Source organism: Alnus glutinosa, chromosome 3 (assembly GCF_958979055.1).
Source record: "Alnus glutinosa chromosome 3, dhAlnGlut1.1, whole genome shotgun sequence".
Taxonomy (NCBI): Eukaryota; Viridiplantae; Streptophyta; class Magnoliopsida; order Fagales; family Betulaceae; genus Alnus; species Alnus glutinosa.
Genome location: NC_084888.1, coordinates 7,501 through 28,307, shown reverse-complemented (window position 1 = coordinate 28,307; position 20,807 = coordinate 7,501). Strand labels below are relative to the sequence as shown.

Sequence of the window (20,807 nt, the reverse complement as noted above, 5' to 3'; positions counted from 1 at the left end):
GACACCAACTATGACTGCCACAGAGCCAAACGACAACCACAAAGCAAGACAACCCAACCTGCCACCGATGTACATGGCCACCACAATGCTCGCCGACCATCATTGATGTCACCGACCACCACAGAGACCTTCAACTGACAACCAAGCACCCTGATCAATTGTTTCCATACAAGGTAGAAATCATACCGCAGCAGCCGCAATACCAATTCTGCCAGTTACACCAAAACCACCAAGGACGACATCACACCACTGAAGACCATTGGCACCATCCACCCCCAATCACAGGCATGAAGCCCAATGTTCAGAAGTTTTCAATACCTCGGCCAGTAGAAGAAAAAAAAAACAAAAGGAAGAAAAGGCAAAAAGGAGCAGAGGCAGAGAAAGGGCGTGGGATGTAATTAAACTCTAGGCTCTAATACCATATTATAGGGTTTGCATGAGAAGAAAACAGAGAAAGGAGAGGCTATATGTTTCACGTAGCCTCTCTCCCCTCATAATGCATAAATATTGTAACATTCAATACAAAGACCAAAATACCCCTGTAACATATTCTTTTAACCCTAAAAAGCTCTTCTAACAGAACAAAACTAAAGGAATATGAAGTTCGGTTACTTCATTTATATCTTGAGGTGTTAGGGTCTAGTGGATTTGTGGGTTTCTTTTTTCTTGTATATACTTTTTGTGTACTTAGGAGCGTCTTACGATTAGTTTTAATAAAAATTTTGTTACTTTTTTTTATATATAAGTAAGAAAAATTTTATTAGAAAGCATAAGGCGCCCCTACGTACACATGCAATATACGAAAGAGCTCTTACAAACCCAGAACCCAAAACACCCACAACACCCAAAACCCACCTGAGCCAACAGAAGCGGAATTAAAAAGCAAACCCAAAATACCAAGAAAAGCCAGAGCTGGTTGGGGGGGGGGGGAGGAAATGAAGTTTGTCTTCAATTATCTTCTATCAGCAAATGTATTACATAGTAGATTCAATTTCAACCAAAAGTCGGTAGGGAAGCTTCTCGAGATTTTTGGTGTTTAGTTGGATTGGGTTTGCAGGTTCAAATGAAATATAGGTAGCATCTCTCCTGTTGAGCTGAAACGCATCTTAGGCAATAGAGGCTTGGGCCAGGTTTTTAAAAGTTTTTATTTTGTATCCAGGACATGGGGTTTTAGGCCCAGCATTAAGAAGGCCAATAAGTCGGGTCATGTTCCGAGTTCTGGTTCCAATTCTTTCTCAGCGAGTTTGGGTTTCGATCTTTCGGGTCAGGGCATCTCCTTGCCTTCAGCGGCCTTTTCTCCAGCGCCGAAAGTGGTGGATTCTCCTAGCCGGTCGTTTGGTGCTCCGGTGGCTTCTCCGGCAGTCCTTCCGCCGCCCCCAGTCGAGTTTGCTTCAATGGGGTCTGGTTTATCGTCGCAGATATCGTCGTCTAGCCAGGTGTCTTCTCTAGTGTCTCCAAATTCCGCCAATGGTGCTTCTGGTCTAACTGGGTCTCTGTCCAAGCCGGGCGAGGTCTCTACTTTACCAGGTCCAGCGCTTTCTTCACTGGTACCTCCCCTCTTTTCGTTGGAGATGCTGAGCCAGGGCCTTGGCTCACTTGCCTTGACTCTAGATGTTGTCTGTGACTCCTCAGGGGTCTTGTGTTCTTCGCAACAAGCTTCTCTGGGTCAAGCGAGATTTCCCCAACCCGGGAAAGCAGGTTGTGGGTCAGCTTTTCCTAGTGTTTCCTCAAGGGTGGTAGAGTTTGGTAAACAACTTTGTCTCTCGCTTCCCGTGATGACGGAGTGTGGGGTGCCTATCTATCCTTCGAAGTCTAAGTCGGTGATGAGGTATTCTCGAAAGCGAAAGGATGTGCAGCTGAACAAGTTTTTGATAGTTGAGTCTTTGGCGGCAATTACCACCTCTCCTTCTCCACTGGGTTTTCATCATTCGCCACCTTTGGAGTCCGTGGCAGTTAGGGAGCCTCCGGTAAGCTTTTGTCGGCATGGGTTCCTTCTTCTACGCAACCATTCTTCCCCGCCTCTTGAGGTGGGAGAATCTTCGAGGAGAGGTGTTTCTGAAGAGGTTGTAGGTTCTTCCGTGGCAGGTTTCGATGCTACCCTGTGCCTCTAAGCTATGAGGATCTCCTTTGAGGGGAAAGTAAAGGGTTTTTTAGATGTCATGGCTCAAGTGGTTGAGGGGCAGCATCTTGAGGTCCCAGTCTCCACTCCTAAGATTAAAGGGAATAGAGAAATACATAACCTTGAGTGTGATATCAATTCTGATGCTAGGAGTCTTGGTTCTACTCGGGGCAAAAGCAAGAGGGCTCTTGCAGTGAAGTAATGTTACAAAAGGTTTTTGGGTTTTTGTTGGGCTGCTTTGGGCTTTCTGTTGTGGTTGGGTCCTTGTGGGTGTTTTTTTTCTTGTTTCTCTTGTCTTTTTTGCCTTTTTCTATTTTTGAGTCCTTTTGTATACTCCATGTATGCTCATCAAAAGATTTCTCTGCTTACTTATCAAAAAAATTTCAACCAAAAGATTTATAAGTGTAACTACTTTCAAATAAAATGATGACTTACCAAAGAAGTGACTTGTTGTCCAGATCTTGCTTTGGTACATCACGTCCACGCATTGTCACCAAGTCCAAGAAGATGGCTTTATTCTCACAACAGATGACAAGAAAATGTCTTCCTTTTGTTGATGGCGCCGGAGAAGTAAAAGCAGAGGTGACTTGATTGACGGCTGATGGAGCCTCAGCTGCCGCAGAGCGGTTGCGCCAAAGTTGCCAAAAGCGTACATCATCATCATAAAAATTCACCTGCTTAACACTTTAAGAAACCATGTGCCCAAATGGTGGATTCTCACGTTTTAATAAAAGAACCACTCGATTCATGTATTAATAAGAAAAGCAAAAGCAGCTAGAAAACAATAGAAATAAACAGATGCAGAAGTTCATTACCTGCCTCCTCGCATGGCTTCTGTGGGTTTTCCTTTAGGCTCTACACCAAAAAGAACATTAGTAAGTAGATATCAATTTTATTCTTTTCTAACAATAAAGATAATTACATGGATATAAGAGGTCGATCACCAATCATATATCAAAAGGTATTTCTATAATAAATAACACGGTATGAAATTTCTTTTATTTTGTTCAAAAGTTAGAATAATTTGTACACATTACAATTTACCTAACCAAGTTAAAGATAAATTTAAACACAACAAATGAATTCTAATTAATTATAAACAAATTCTGAATTATTTGGAATTAAAATGTGGATGCAATTTCCCAGCATAAAATTGAGAAATCTAAGAACATCCACATTCACCACACAAAATAATACCACAACGACATTCTACAAAAAAAAAAAAAAACTTTTGCCACCCGTACCACAACAAGTTTCAATTTGGAAGATATTATGCATGTAAGCTTGGAAAAAAAAAAAAAACCACAAATAATCAAGCTGATTTACATAAAAAATAAATAAATAAGATTTATACTTGGAGATGGAAACCCGTTCTTACCACTCTTTAAACGTTTAGTACAAATTTATCCTTAACACAAACTTTAGGACCCAACACCAACAGTCCACCAAAGGGTTGCTATTAAAGATTTAATATTTATCCAAACTTATTGAGTGTTATGTATAATTCAGCTCAGATCGTCAAACAATGAGATTGTCAAGATATTTCAGTTGATATGTGCCTTTAACATGTCATTCAAGAAAAATAGAAACAACTAGTGGCAACAATCCAATCATGAGACCCCTTTAGGCTCTCTCTCTCTCTCTCGTGTCAGCACATTCTTGCTTGTTGGTCTCCTAGATTTGATGTTAAGTTTTTTCTTTGTTTTCTAGCATCTTTGGTTCTTGACTGATCGAGATGGCTCCTCGTCAAATCTAAGTCCTTTGAATTTGGGTGCGAGGAGGGGGTCTCAATTTTACAGGTGTATAAAAGAAGTAAGGGTTTCATTCGATCAGTCTCATTGGGTAAGGTCAGTGTGTCCTGGTTCCTGGACACCATGAGGCCTTTGCTTCAAGCAAAGAGTTTGAAGAAATTTTTTAAGAGAGACTTTGTGGTCATTTCGAAAAGCAGCGAAGGTAGGGGCTGGCCGAGCTCTCGAGCTGTAGAGATTCGTTGAAGCCTTCCAGACTCCCAATGGTGGTGGAAAAGGGGCATTACGATGCTTTCGATAGGCTCCCATTGTCTAGCTTGGTCGCACATCCTTCAGCACTAGAGACACGTGAGCTGGCTGTAGTGGTTGATAAGCGGTCGTATGCGGAGGTTTTGGTCAAGTCGAGGCAATGTAGAGGAAGCTTCGCCTATCTCGACGCTAAAGTGTCAAAAGCACAGAGTGTCAACAGTTGGAAAGCATACGCCGAAAGGAACGCAAATGTTTCCCAAATTTCTGTCGATCATGTATGTGCTACAGAAGGCATGAGTGGCAATGTCAAGGACGTTAGTATTGTCCTTCATTCCTTGAAGAAACAATTGGAAGATTTGCGAGGGGAAGTGGATCATTTAATTGGAGAAGCGAATGAGGCCTAGAGTTTGTCAGATCAAAGAAAAGTGTAAGTCCTTCAAGGGCCAGTGTAGCTAGATCGAAGCTCATCCCTTTCGGAATGGCCCAACCCTCTCAAAACTTTAATTCATCAATGGTGGGCCAAGCAAAGAGTGAGTTTATGAGGGGTAAAGGTTCGTTTTTCCTTAGTGGGCCATGAGTTTATAAATAGATTAGGCCCAATTTAAAACCCATGCTTAAATGATGGTAAAAAAGCAAGTTAGGTCTTCCTCTGTTTCAGGCAAGGTTCGAGTGTGAGTTTGGTTTCTGTGGACGCAGGTGTGAGCTAGGGTCAGCTCCCTGGCCCTTAGTTAGCTCCACTGCAAAGCCATAAAGTTGATGGTGCTCATCCGAAAAGGAGTCATAATGCTTCAGAGGGTGAAGTAATAGAGATCCCTCCCTCCTGGGTCACCCAGTCGCAACGTCTCCCTTAGTCCCCAAGCCAGGTTTTTGCCAACAATGAGGAAGAGCACATAGTCTTCGGGTCTGGGTCCCCTGTTGATTGGTGAGGCTTCCAGTTTTGGAGGGTTGCAGCATGCCTTCAGCCAAGAGGTTTGTAACACCAACAATGTCGTTGACACCGAGCGCTTGGGTCACAGAGCTATACTCGTAGAATCAAATGATTCTGTTCTTGGTGAGTTGGGGGGGGGGGGGATGATGAGTCCTCGGGTATGGGTCTCCCTACAGGTAATGTCTAATGATGGTGTTATTTCCTTGATTGATTCTTAGGTGAGTGTTACTAGCAATGTAGTTGTTTTGAGGCTTTGAAATGGTCGATTGTACTACGGGGGGGAAGAGGGTTTTTGTCCCTGGTTTAAACCATCAGGCCTTATTTCCTTCTCTTCTGTTGAGGAGGGGGGAGGTCTGTTGCGTGAGGCAGAAGCAGGAGCAGAAAGGGTTGGCCCAGCTAAAAGTTTGTGATGCAAGGAAAGACTTGATCCTTAAAGCATCCAATGTTGCTCCATACCAGACTCTCCTTTCCTTAGTTAGGATGGGAGCAGCGAGGTGGATAACTTGGGAGTAAATTTTTTGGTATGCCTTGTTATAAATTTGAAGAGGAGATTATGGCCCTTTTCGCTTCTATTGAAGCCAGCCACAATGAGAGTGTTCTGAGCAAGGGATCGCCTTCTACATTTTCTTAGCTAACTCCTAAAGGCAACAAAGAGTCAAAAAGGCTCCATTAATTATGTATATAAAGGTTCTACATCAAAGTCTGGAGATTGAAGAGGGTGGGGTGTCTTTTGCTCAATTGTGAAGCTGAAAATTATTTCTTGGAATGTGAAAGGATTGCATGAAGTGAATAAACATATGCGTATTAGAAAATCTTTTCAAGACGTGGAAGGCTGACATAGTGACTTTACAGAAGACTAAATTAGAGTAGATGTCGAGGAGTATAGTGCGGAGTTTGTGGAGTGGGCAACATCTAGATCAGTGTCAGTTGGATTCTCGGGGGCATCTGGTAGTATTTTATTGATCTGGGATAGGAGAGTTGTTGAAAAAATTGAAGAATACGTGGGTAAGTACTTAGTGGCATGTAAATTCAAAAGTGTTAACCATCAGCTTTAATGGGCTTTCGCCAGTGTCTATGGCCCTAATTCATATGTTGACCGTCAATTTTTTTTTTTATGAAGAGGAACCCCTCCAAGACAAGACCACTTTGTGTACCCACTCCTGTCAGGTAAACCTCAGACCCATTTAAAACGCCCCCTCCACACAGATCGGGTAATACTCCGACTTCGCATGCGGACTAGCCCCAAAGAATTATTTGTACTCAAGGGAATTCGAACCTTAGACCTAATAGGACTACCATAAATACCAAGGCCCTTACCACTTGAGCCAACCCCTTGGGGTTATATTGACCATCAGATGTTATTAAAGTCGGTAGGATTTACCTTTGTGCATTGGGGGGATTTTAACGTGACCCGCTTCACTAGTGAGAGATCAGGAGAGGCTAGCTTCTCTCTCGCTATGGAAGAGTTCTCAAACTTTATCTTTGAGTAGGGTCTTATGGATACCTTAGGGTGGGAATTTCACATGGTCTAATAATCAAGATTCTCCTTTGTGGTTTAAAATCGACAGATTACTCATCACTCTCGGGTGGGGGATTACTTCCCCAACATTGTTCAAAGCATATTACCTAGGCTATCCTTCTTTTATTTTTATTTTTCTTTTTCTTTTTTTTTGATAAATAATTCATTTCATTGAAAAGCGCAAAAGAGCGTAACCCTAGTATACAGGATGTATACAAAGAAAGTCCCCCTTAAATGCTAAAAGAAAAAAAAAAAAAAAAAAAAAAAAAAAAAAATCCACAAATTCATAACAGTTAGAAAATTGAGAGATATTATGCGCCACAGTCCAACTAAAACGATTTGACCAGGTTGTTCTTGAGCTCTTCCCTTGTCTTGTCACAATCTTCAAAACATCTAGCATTTCACTGTCTCCGTATACTCCACATTAAGCACAACGGTGCTATCCTCCACACATCTAGAAATGAACGTCTACCCACCTAACCGTGCCAACAATCTAACACTTGTAACACCCTGGCAAGCATCACTCAATGAACTTCAAATAGGGTAAAGATCGCACTTCACAATTTTCTTGCTACTTCACAATGGAGTAAAAGATGATCAATAGATTTTCCACCCCTCTTACACATGCAACACCGTTCCACCACTAATACTCCTATATTTCTCAAATTATCCAATGTCAAAATCTTCTCACGAGCTGTCGTCCACACACACACACACACACACAAAAAGAAAAAAAAACACTCACTCCCAAAGCGACTTTAACTTTCCAAACATTCCTCCGAGGAAAAGAATAACCCCGCGAGGTAGATAACTCATGTAAAAACGACCTCACCTCAAATTTCTTCCTATTTGAAGGAATCCACCAAATACAATCCTCACTACCTTATCTCCATCAGATTGAATATAACATACCAAGAAATCCAAGTGCGATTTTCAAAAGGGTAAAAGTTATTTTAAATTTTTTATAAGTAGAAGTTATAATAAATTTGCGAACATATGACTTCGTTGAGAGGCTAAGACATTAGTTGAGTTCCTATTGTTTTTCATGGCTATCCTAGCTTTGTTTTGGCTCAAAGATTAAAAGCTCTGAAAGCTTACTTAAGAACATGGAATGAATGGAGTTTGGTAATGTGGAGAAGAACCAAATGGCTCTTCTTGATGATATGAAAGGGTTGGATGGGATTGAAGAACATAAACCACTTTCTAGTGAGGAGAAATTGAGAAAGGATGTGGCTACAGTTGAGCTAGAGAAAACTATTCTTTTTGAAGAGGTGAGTTAGACGCAAAAGTTGATGGCGTAGTGGTTAAGAAAGGGATAAAAATACCAAGTTCTCCCATCAGGTGGCTAACTCCAAAGAAAATGTAACATGCCAGAGAAGTTGGTAATTTTTTTTTGATAAGTAAATCGTAAAGGGTAATTGTATCCAGAGAAGTTGGTAATTAATGGTGACATTTCTTCTAATTAGGATTCTGGATGCCATTGAAGAGGACTATTTTTTTTTTTGATAAGTAATTGCAATTTATAAAATAAGCGCAGAGGGGCGCAACCCTTATACACGGGAAGTATACAAGAGAACCCCTACAAGGGACGAACAGAGAATAATTTTAAAAAGTCTACATAAGTAAAAACATTCAAACTATGATGGGACGCTATCCAAATATATAACGTATTGAGCAACCGCTTCCGTAACTCCACCATAGATATCTCTACATCTTCAAAAAGCCGTGCATTCCGCTCCCTCCAAATACACCACAATAAGCACAGAGGAGCTAACCGCCAAGCTTCTTTAGCACGACCACACCCTATCGCCGGCCCCCAACTATTCAACAACTCCAACACCGATCGTGGCATAACCCATTCTACCCCAAATAAAATAAGAATGTAGCTCCAAAGATCCCGAGCGATTTCGCAGTGAAGCAACAAATGATCAATAGACTCCTCACTCTTCTTACACAAACAACACCACTCAATCACTATAACATTTCTCTTACGCAAGTTATCATGCGTCAATATTTTGCCCAAAGCAGCTGACCAAACGAAGAAAGACACCCCTGTTGGAGCCTTAACACGCCATATATTCTTCCAGGGAAAAGAAGGAAAAGATGGGCCATCTTTCCTAATAAGCTCTTCATAGAAGGATCTCACCTCAAATAAACCTTTTTTAGAGGGATTCCACACTAACCTGTCGCCCTTTCCATGTCGAGCCGAAACGGAGTATAGTCGATTGAAGAAAGAAAGGACCATATCCATCTCCCAATCCTGGATTTGTCGCGTAAAAAGAACATTCCACTGAATTATACCATTATGAACAGCCAAATTATCCGCCACCAACGCATCTTTGTTCCTCACTATACTAAAAAGAGCTGGAAAGCATTGCTTCAAGGGTCTATCCCCACACCACCAATCATACCAAAAACTAATATGTGATCCATTCCCCACTTCAAAACGAACAAAATTGCGAAACTTCTCCCACCCCCTCCTAATATGCTTCCATACACCCATTCCAAAAGAACCCGACACCTCTTTTGAGCACCACCCACCCTTTAGACTCTCAAATTTGGCATCAATCACCAATTGCCATAAAGCCTCTCTCTCCCTACCATATCTCCACAACCACTTACCCAGGAGTACTCGATTGAACTGGATGAAATTGTGAGCTCCCAACCCACCTGCATGCAAAGGAGTACAAATCTTGTTCCAATTCACTAGATGAAATTTGGCCTCGTCACCAATGCCACCCCAAAGAAAATCCTTTCGAATTTTATCAAGACGATTAGCCACCCTCACTGGTATAGGAAACAATGGTAAGTAATACATAGGAATATTGGAGAGTGTACTATTAATAAGAGTCAACCGGGCACGCTTCGACAAATACATTCGCTTCCATCCCGCCAACCTCCTTTCCATTTTTTCAATAACACCATTCCAAATAGAAGTGGACTAGTAAAAGGCACCCAAAGGCAAACCCAAGTAAGTCATAGGCAAAGATGCAACCCGACATCCAAGAAGATTAGCCAACCCTTCGACATCCTCTACTTCACCAATAGGAACAATTTTTTATTTTCCTAAGTTAATTCTCAAACTAGAAGCTGCCTCAAAACATAATTAGATACATCTCAGATGTCGAATTTGTTCTTCTTAAGCACCATAAAAGATCAATGTGTCATTAGCAAACAGAAGGTGATTCACAACTAAGGCCTCGGAATCCCTAGAACCCACTGAAAACCCTGTCAAATTACCTTGATCCAATGCGGCAGTCAGCATCTGACTCAAAGCCTACCATTGAAGAGGACTTTCTTCGGGAAGTTAAGGTTGGGCGCCCGAAGTCCAAAGGCAGGAGGGAGATTTTGAATTTGGTAAGCTCCATCAACTACGATGATGCAAGTACGTCCACTCAGCATAGGAAAGGTAAGGCTCACGTGCGGTAGCGGGGAATGCTTCTTGAGGATTCGGGTTTGAGGGTTTTTGGTTTTTGAGGGTTTGTTGGGTTCTTTTTTCTTTTTGTGGGTTGCTTTGGCTGTTCCTGTGCACTTAGGGGTGCCTTACACTTTTTTAATAATACTTTCTTACTTATCAAAAAAAAAATTCTTCTAATTGGGATGAAGTAAAGGATCATATAGTCCAATTTTTAGCTCAGCTTTATACCAAGAATGAAAAGTGGTGGGTAGATTTGGATAGTCTTCCTTTCCACTCTATTAGTGAGGAGGCAGATTGGGTGGAGCAAGCTTTCGAGTAAAGAGAGGTTTTCGAGGTTGTGAAAGACTTGAATGGGGATAAAGCTCCGAGTCCAAGCAGTTTTTCTATTGCTTTCTTCAAGTCTTGTTGAGATGTTATGCAAGTCTTTCTTGAATTCCATGAGCATGGCAAGTTTGAAAAAAGTTTGAATGCAACTTTTATTTCTCTTATTCCAAAGAAAATGGGGTTGTTGAGATTAAATTATTTTGTCCTATCAGCCTGGTAAGTGGCATTTGTAAAATTATTAGATGTCATCGAATTTTAGATTTTGTTCTCATTGCAAATGAATGTATAAATAGTAGTCATAAATCTGGCGAGACGATATTTTTAAGTAAACTAGACTTAGAGAAGGCTTACGACCACATCAACTGAGATTTTTTATTTTACATGTTAAGGAGATGTGGCTTTGGAGAGAAATGGCTGAATTAGATTATGCACCGCATATCCATTGTTCAGTTCTCTATTCTAATTAATGGTACTCCTAGTGGTTTTTTCAATAGCTCTTGTGGTTTGAAACTGGATGACCCTATGTCCCTCCTGCATTTTGTGATTGTTCTAGATGCTTTGAGTTGAATGGTGTCAACCACTGTGAATGGGGGTTTATTTCTAGTTTTTCGGTGGGGGTAGAAATGATGATTCATTATCTATTTCTCATCTCCTTTTTGCGAATAATACCCTTATTTTATGTGGGATTGCACCGGATTATTTTTGGTATCTAAGATGTGTTCTCCTTTATTTTAAAGTTTTTTCAAGGTTGAAGATTAATTTTGATAAATCTGAATTGGTTCCTGTCAGTAATGTGCCGAATGCGAATGGTCTAACTTGTATTTTCAGTTTTAGGGTTTAGTCTTTGCCATTGAAATAGTTGGGCCTCCCTTTGGGTGCTCCATTCAAGGCTAAATTTATTTGGTTGACTATTATTAAGAAAATAGAGAGAAGATTAGCGAAATGGAAAAGCTCTATTATCTAAGGGTGGTTGGCTAATGTTGATCAAGAGAAGGCTTTCCAACCATCCTACATATCTCCTTTCTCTTTTCCCTATCTGAGTAGGTGTTGCTAATCAGATAGGAAAATTGCAGAGAGATTTCTTGTAGGGTGGTTTGAATAATGAGTCTAAGTTCCATCTTGTTAATTGGAAGAAGATTTGTACTCCCCTTCATCTTGGAGGTCTAGGGATTAGAAGTTTGCTCACTTTCAATCGGGCTCTTTTGGAAAAGTAATTATGGAGGCATGATGTGGAGAGTACGGCTTTTTAGGGACAAGTAGTGGGTAAAAAACATGGTAGTTTGGCAAGTGGTTGGTGCTCTATTGTTGTCACTTAGCCATATGAGGTGAGTCTATGGAAACATATTAGGAGGGGCTAGGATACCTTCTCTAGTTTTGTAAATATTGAGGTGGGTGATGGCTCTTGGACCAAGTTTTGGCATAACGTTTGGTGTGGGGATTGATCTATGAAGGAAAGCTTTCTGGAGTTATTATGCATTGCAAGGGATAAGATGCTCTGGTAGCTAACCATATGTTTGCTTACAATGATGAGATGCATTGGGACATAAATTTTATTAGATTGGTGCATGATTGGGAGGTAGACTCTATACTTTCTTTTTTTCAACACATTGTATTCTCTTGGGATGGGTCGAGGAGATGAAGATAAGTTTGGTTGGATTCCTTCGAAAAGACGATCTTTTGAGGTAAAAATTTTCTACAAAGCTCTCATTCCTAATGTTGACTCCACTCCCTTGGAAGAGCATCTGGAGGTCTAAGGCTCCTTTGAGGTTTCTTTCTTCACTTGGATAGTATCTTTAGGAAAAATTCTCACAACGAATAATCTTCATAAGCGTCACATCATAGTAATAGATTGATATTGTATGGGGTAAAAAGAGTGGAGAAACACATGATCACCTACTTCTTCACTGGAATATTGCAAAAGATTTGTGGAATTTGGTTTTTTAGATGTTTGACGTAGAGAGTGGATTATGTCCAGATGGGTGGTGGAGCTCTTAGCGTATTGAAAAGGAAGGTTTAATTGAAATGAGTTTAATATTATCAAAATGAGTTTAATATTGTTTGGAATATAATCCCTTCTTGTTTAATGTGGCGCATTTTGAGAGAAATAAATGCTCAAAGTTTCGATAATTGCGAGAAGATGAGTTCAAATCTACAGTTTTGTTTTCTTAAATCCCTTTTTTTAAAAAAGTAAGTGAGGTATCATTAAAAGCATAAGACACCCCTAAGTACACATGAGAAAACACCTAATTAGAAGGAGAAAAGAGAACAGAGAAATCATGATAACTAATCAACAAAGGAGAAACAAAAATTGTTGTCCAAAGATACAAAGTAAAGAAAAATAAAGACTTAAGCTCCTCCAAAGTCCTCTTACGATTCTCAAAGCTTCTATCATTCATTTCCCTCCATAGACACCACAAAAGGCATGAAGAAACCATCTTCCACACAACAGCACTCTGAGAGCTCCCGATAGTCCACCAACACGCATATAAGTTGACTACTCATCTAGACATAACCCAAGACTAACCCAAATTGGCTGAAGAATACATCCCATAAAGCACCAACAACCTCACAATGGAGAAAAAGATAGTCAACAGACCCCCATTCCTTTTACACATACAGCACCTATCAACCACGATGACATGTTGTTTCCTCATATTATCCATGGTAAGGATTTTTCCTAGGGCCGCTGACCAAGCAAAAAATGTCGCCATCAAAGGAACCTAAGTCTGCCAAACACTCTTTCAATGAAAGCAAAGCCATCAAACAATGAGTAGACCTCTTTTAAAGGGAACCCACCAAAGCTTGTCGTCACCTCCCGTCTCACTCTACTTGAATACAACACCCTCAAGAAAGAGGCAAAGACATCTACTTCTCAATCATGAGCTACTCTAACAAAGCTTACATTCCATTGAGTGGATCCACTTGACAACTCAGTGAGCTGCAATAGAAGCATCTTTCGCACATGCAATGCTAAATAAGTCTGGAAAGGAATCCTTAAGAGCCATATCCTCACACCACAAATCATGCCAAAAACGAAACTTGGAGACATCTTTTTTTTTTAAATAAGTAATATAAAGGTTTTATTAAAAAAGCATAAGGCGCCCCTAAGTACACAGGAACTACCAAAGCAGTCTACAACAAGAAAGAAACCCAACAACCCTCAAAAACCTAAGCCCTCAAATCCCAAACCAACAGAAGACCCCAACCCTACACCATGTGCTCCTTACCTTTCCTACGCCGGGAGGACGCGCTAGAATCACCGTAGTTGGTGGAACTTACCAGATTCAAAACTTCCCTCCTACCTTTGGTCTTTAGACGCGTTGCCTTAACTCCCCGATGGAAGTCCTCTTCAATGGCTTCCAAATCGCCAAGGACGGATCCATCTCCTCATCACTATCTAACTCCCAATCCAAGGCCAAATCGGGAGGTAAAACACCTAAAGGGTAAGGAGAGTTGCCATCCTCCCCATCCCATACCTCGTCGCCCTACTCCCACGCAACCACCTCCTCAGACGGACCAAAACCTATAAGCCACTTTTGAGACTGGGTCAAACCATTCAACCTGAAATCCTCTCCCTTAATGGCGGTAGGCGAACCCGGAGTCAACGCACCTTCCTTAACAACCGGAGTCGACGCAAACATGACCGACACTTTATGTGTAGCTTGCACAACCAGGCTCGGGTTGAGAAACCCCCACCGAAGTAAACCCCTCACCGGAGAGGGAGACTTACCCTTATCCTTCACGGAAACTACCATACCAGCGGAATCTGGCACTGTAAGCACAACAGCTACTTTCTCGGTTGGATCACTAATAGTCGGAAGCAGACGAAGAAACCCCAACACTTGAGCAACTAGCCTCAAAGCTTTCATAGAATCGGCAAAAAGACTCATCCATATGTGCTTTTCTAGCTTCCCTAGCCTTCCGATAATACTTCTGGAACGGCTTAGAGTTCGACAACACAGGAAAAGATGAACGCAACCTCTTTCCCAACTCAGCCGCCCCTAAAAAAGACTGAGAAGAAGAGGATACTTGCAGAGGCAACACGTCGGAGAAGGACTGAAAAACCGAGCAAGCAACAACCAGAGGAGGCACCCAAAGAAAAAGACCCAACAACATTACTTACCGATGTTGGCGCCGAAGACAGCACCTCTAGCGACCCCGGGGGTGGGGGGGGGGGGGGGGAGAACCTAGAATAAGTAGGACTCACCAACCTCTAAGAAGACCCCAATTGCTGAATTGTAGAGTCCCCGGAGACGGCCAAGAAATCCACCAAAGACGTCTCAAGCTAGGCAGGAACAAAAGAGCAACCTAGAAACCCAGGATCAGAATCTACTGAAGAAGACCCAACGCCTGCAGAATAATTCTTCACCGTGGCCTTAGTCCCAGCCCGGTTACTTCATTTGGGCTTCAGACCTAGCCCAGCACACTTAAACCCAGAAGTTGAAACCCGGTCCAAAGTAGCCCAAAGCCACTCTAGAAGCTTCTTCCACGAACAATAAAGCCGTAGCTTCTTCTTATTAGCCACGCCGCCACCATGGAAGCAGGTTGGATTCGTATTCTTCTCCGTCGACTCTTGCAGTTGCTCCTTCAAATCATAGCAATTCACCGTCATTCTCCCGTCTTCGACCACCCTACACCACGCCTCCGGAAGCAAATCCAACCCACACAGCTCTAACTCTGAAACTTGCAGCCCAAGATGCTTGACAAGAGAAACAGTTTTCCCCTGAACTACTTCCGCAAAGGATGGAGAAACCCCACCCAGACAACTGGACAAAACACCCCCCTTCTGTATCCCCTCCAATGTGGACGCCTCGGAAACCAGCAACCGAGCCTTTGAAAAATAAAAACCCCTTTACGACCATCCACAACCCGAGACTAGCCCCATCCTTCACGGCCTTCAGGGAGCCAAATAACCCCTTTACGACCACCCTCAGTGAAGACAGCCACCTCAAGGTAACAACCAGCCTTATTCCCACCCCTACGAACCATTAATGCTTTCACATCTTCACGGTAGGACTTGACAAAATCCTTCTTCACTGGTTCCTTCAACGCTTCCTCTGCTGTGGCCAACAACCACACAAAACACTGGAGACCCAGAAAAATAAAACCAAAAAACCCCTTCCTCCTTTTCTCCAAGCGAATCTCAGACGCATCAGCCTTCACTGAAAAGTAGAAAGCTTTTGCTTCCACAGAGCACAGATAATCGACACTCCATCTCTGCTTTAACTGAGAAGCCTCAAAAAGAAACACCTGTCGGAGAAGATGAAAGAGCTCTGATGAAAGCTCTAGCCCGAATATTAAAACGAAAACAAAAACTGACCCCAAAAAAGCACCGATGAAAACTCCAAAGAAAGCACCTCTGAAAGAACCAAGTCCTAGCATGACACGCCACCGCTAGGGTGGAGAGATTGGAAGGGAGGCGAGAAAGAGAAGAGAGGAAAAAAATAATTTTTAAATGACCCTTCGATTAGACCAATAGTCCACTAGTTGGAGACATCTCCCACCTCAAATCTGGTATGACTAGAAAACTTTCCCAACCTCTCCTAATATTCTTCCATAAACCCACTACATACATTATAAGGGGCTCATTAGAACACCACCCACTCCAAGAACTGCCAAATTTAGAGTCTACCACTACTCTCCACCAAGCCTCTCTCTCATGCGCATAGCATCATAGCCATTTTTCTAAGAAGAGCTCAATTTAATATAAGCAAGTTCCAAACCCCCAACCTCTTCAAAAATCAGAAAACAAACCTTGGACCAGCTTACCAGGAGATATTTGAACTCTTCACCTAATCCACTCCACAGGAAATCACTTAGAAGCTTCTCAATACGGTTTGCAACACCCACGGGAAGAGGAAAGAGGGACATGAAGTACGTCGGTAAATTGAAAAGTGTACTCTTTATAAGCGTAACCCTACCACCCATAGACAAATACATCATTTTCTAACTAGCCAAACGACACTCTTAAATTGCTCTTTGAATGGATATATCCTAACACCCTTCTCAATAAATCTAACTATGTAGACTTTTGTACTCTCTTTCCTCCTTTATTTTGTAGATTTTTGAACTCTATTTCCTCCTTGATCTTTATGGGTGTTTTTCTCTTGTATATGTAATGTGTATTTGGGTTGCGTCCCTAGCGCTTTTAATGAATTTGCTTTGCTTATTAAAAAACGAAAGGGTTGATGAAGATGGTTTTCACTTTCCACCAAGCCAACACGTGTTAGAATCGTACTAACCTAACTAAAATCCACTCATTGTATCATCTTCATGATAATTCTAGAAAGTTAATGGTTGAACAACTCAAAACAAGCAACTTGAGCTCTCTATCAATGAGATCAAACTATACTTTCACTCCAGGGGAAAAGAAAAACAGTAGGAGATTATCCCAGAATAGGAGAGCCATTCAATAAGACATAAGTAAAGTCCTGATAATAAGGAAGAGATTGTCATACCTGATTCCCCCTCAGCAAGCTTCTCCAGCTTGGCACCAACCAAACGGCGCTCGTCAACACCGCCAGCTTTTAGCTCGTAAATTACCTGTGAATTTAAACAGTACAAACTAAATGAAACCATTTAATCTTGATTCGTGTGTTAAAAAAGAAAAACGAATATAAGCAAACAGAAAAAGGGCAGGGAAGAAATTAGAGAAAAAATGCAAAAATGAACAAAACGACCTACCTGGCGGTGTTCCCAATTCCAAACAGAGACGTGATCTGATGCATCCGCCGTTACCAGCCATGGATGTGTAGGATGCAACTGGATCTTAATGATTTTATCGTTAGTCGGCCGGAACGCTCTCAAGCGCAGCATTTTCTTCCCTTTTTCTTTTAATTCCGATATTGAATTGTATTGGCGGATCCGGAAAACACTCGAGAGCAGCAATGCGGTCCGATCAGACTCAGATCAGCAGCTTACGATGGAACTTCAATTTGCCATTCGTGTTTGATATAAGCGCGTTCATTTTCAGACGAGCACGAGGCAAATTGGACAAACAAATAAAATAAAGAAAATAAAGGAAAACCCGTTTCCTCCAAAATTTTATTTTTTTTTCTCTTCTCTTTTTTATAAAAAAAATTGCATAATTAGTCCGTGTGATTGGCTTAAATTACAAATCACTCCTTCTGATATTAAAATTAATTCATAAATCCTTATAATTGGCTTAATTTGTTCCTGTAGTCAAATTCCATTAAAAATTTTGATAAATTCCGTTAAGAGTCACGTCATTACTAATAAAATGACGATACGTGTTTATAATAATAAAAAATATATATAAATATATTAAATAAATAAATCTTTAAAAAAATAAATTAAATTAGAAAGAGACTATTTAAAAAAATTAATAAATTTTATTTATTTATATTTTTAATAAATTTATATTTTTTTATTATGATCGACATGTATCACTATTTTATTGGCTTTGATGTGGTACCTAATGAAATTTGTCAAAATTTTTAACAGAATTTGATTCTAAGGAGCAATTTGTAAATTAAGTCAACCACAAAGATTTTTGAATTAATTTTGATATCAGAGGAAGCAATTTATAATTTAGGTCAATTACATAGACCAATTGTACAATTTTTGCTTCTTTTTAAAGCAAACAATATGAGAAAATGGGAGTTTCCTCTCATTCAAAAATAGGAGGGTGGCCCGTCCAAATAAATATTATGAAGGAACAAGAGAGATGAAACTTATTGGGATTGCGTTAATGAGTTTAACAAATACTTTTAGCTCATAGAAAGTTGTGCAAATCAACAAATTTGTCTGTTTGATACAAAATAAAAACTCAAAAAATATTTATTTGACTTTTTTGCTCTAAAAAAAATCAAAATGCACTTTAGGGAAAAGCTTGAAAATCAAGCATTTTCTCAAAAACTCTTATTGGATATAAAAGTTTCATTTCTTAACACAATCTCAAAGAGGTTCTTAGAACACTTGGCACACAATAGCTATTTTATTAAGAAGAAAAAATTATTTTTATTATTAAGAATTAAATCAGTTTAAGTTATTATATTTTGAAAAAACTTCACTTACCCAAGATGTTTCGACACTTTTGTAATTGTATTCTCGAGCTATAAAAAGTAGCAATGTCGGGTTCTCATATTTTAAAAGCTTGCAGTATCAACCCTTTGTTCTAAGTTTTTATTAAATCATAACGGAATATGCTAAAATACCCAAATGTTTAAAAAACAAAATGCAATGTTGACCGCCTCACCCACGGTTAGGCGAGCATTGACCCACAGTCATGGGTTCCATTTTTCACTTTTTTTTATTATTTAATTAGGGTAATTTTGTGTTTTTAAAAGTGTTATAAGGGATACTCCACTTGTTTACTGTTTGATTTAACTCTAAACACTAACGGTAGATGTGACATTTCAAAATTTTAAAACTTTGAGTATATGATTAGAAAAGTACCAAAACACTAGGAAGGACGAGTGAAGCTTTCCCTTATATTTTATAATTTAGTTGTAATATTGAAATATAACATTGAATATGTATTATTTTGTTTGGTAGAGTCTACTATAACCAAAATTTCTAAAACCCCTTTATAATACAATTCTAATTTACATTTTTAACAGCATTTTCTTTATTTGTTAAATATAAATATAATAGAAAATCTCAGTTGGGGGTGGCGGCTGGCCACCCCCAGCCAAGGGGTGGCTGCCGAGTCATCTTATTATTATCATTATTATTATTATTATTATTATTATTATTATATATTTGTCAATAGTAATACATGTTGATATGAATTTTAAATGTACTCACAAGGGTACGAATCGTTTACAGTTAATGGATTGCAAGTGCGAGGTCGATCCTGTCACGCCCCCGTTTTGGGATATAAGGGGAACGCGAACTTGAGCTATAAAACATCTCTATAATTTAAAACATGTACACAATTTCCCAGGAATAGCGCATGGCTATATTTCATTATATGAATATATACATAAATAGTAGTTTTTTTGTTATTATTACATCATATTTCTAGGAATTCAAAATAAATATGTACAATACAAAAGTTAGACCGGTCTTTATAGATCTATTGCTCTTAGGGGTGGTGTCTATGCCATCCATAACGAAAAGACTCCGGTCTACAGTGTCATCTGAAAAGATTTGGGGAAAGAAGGGGGTGAGTTCGACAACTCAGTAAGGAAAACGCATCAATAATATTGTAATTTTCTTTTCAGGAATTCTAAATAGAATTCAAATAATTTAGCAAGTAAAGAAACAGTTGATTGACATACAATTATATCAAATGTATAATGGTGCATGAATTATTTATGCTACGTGTAAGTTTTAACCACCCTTGGTCCAATATCCGCTAATTAACCATGAGCGGCGCACATTTGGCTCGTCTCGAAAGACGACTATGAGCCCATCCTGTCGTCACAGGGGAGAGCCGTACCGGGTTGAGAACTTCCCTAGGTGAAGGCCTCCCCGACCGGTAGCCCACACTTTAGTCCTTCCGTGTGGTTGCCATGCTACCCATATAACACATAGCACATAACACGTAACACATATATGATCCGGATCGTCTATGACATGGTACCGCGGGGGTAAAACTGTGTGCATATAAAGCATGTACTATGAAATCATTAACCTTTGCTCATATGGTGCACATATAACACATATATTATGATATCATCAACCTTTGCTCATATGGTGCACATGTAACACATACTATGATATCATCATCTTTACTCATATGGTGTACATGTATCAAAAATAAACTAAGTATGATCACATGAGATTTCAATCACATCATATAACAAGAGCATATTTATAATGGTAATATAAAAAGACAAGTAATATTAAAAGAGTTGAAAGAGTTTAGAAAATTCTCGACTTTTTCTTTTGAAAGAGTTTTATTAAAACTTTGCCGGGGTTTTGAGATAGTGTTTCCCTTACCTGGTATTTTCTGAGCAGTATTTTAGCTACCTTCTACCCACGGTGAGAGGATCCTATTCCTTTGCTGTTTTGGACAAGAGAACAGAGGGCTTTTAAGGAAATTTTCTGCAACTGTAAAAGGAAGGAGAAGATGGGTTTTTTTTTTTTTTTTTTTTTTTTTTTTTCGGGTTTTAAGAGCTGCTGTGAAACTCAAAGGAAGAGTTTCTGCAGAAGTTGCTGGCCGTGACTGATTTGAGAGTCTTGGGTTGCTGTTTTGCTGCAGATTGAGAGGCAGAGACACAGGGGATCTTGCTGTAAAAACCAGGAAAACACTGCAGAATTTTAGAGAAGAAGCAAGCGGAGGAAGAGTTGCTGCAAACCGAAAAAGAAAGAAGAAGAAGAAGCTGTGCGATGAACTAAAGGGGAAATTTGCTTCTCTTTATACTGAAACGGGTGGTTGAGATTGCTTGCATCAAAACTGATCAATGGCTGTGAATCCAGGCGTGGGCAGCAAGAAGAATCAAAGGGTGGGATTTATTCTTGGGTAGCAAGAATGATCAATGGCTGGGATGAAATTCCTTGGACAGCAAGTATAAGATATTTTTGGTGTACAA

General features: G+C 40.0%; 1 protein-coding gene across 1 annotated transcript in view; it reads right to left on the bottom strand.

Moving 5' to 3' along the window:
* Nucleotides 1–17,270, bottom strand: part of LOC133862956 (uncharacterized) — a 91,938-nt gene extending 74,668 nt beyond the window's left edge. Inside the window, exons 1-4 of the mRNA XM_062298883.1 lie at nucleotides 16,990–17,270; nucleotides 16,764–16,848; nucleotides 2,935–2,974; nucleotides 2,555–2,803 (exon numbers count right to left, since the gene is read on the bottom strand). Coding sequence (XP_062154867.1) covers nucleotides 2,555–2,803; nucleotides 2,935–2,974; nucleotides 16,764–16,848; nucleotides 16,990–17,121 — 506 coding nt within the window. The 5' untranslated portion in view covers nucleotides 17,122–17,270. The remainder of the gene's footprint in view (nucleotides 1–2,554; nucleotides 2,804–2,934; nucleotides 2,975–16,763; nucleotides 16,849–16,989) is intronic.
* Nucleotides 17,271–20,807: the final 3,537 nt, after the last annotated feature.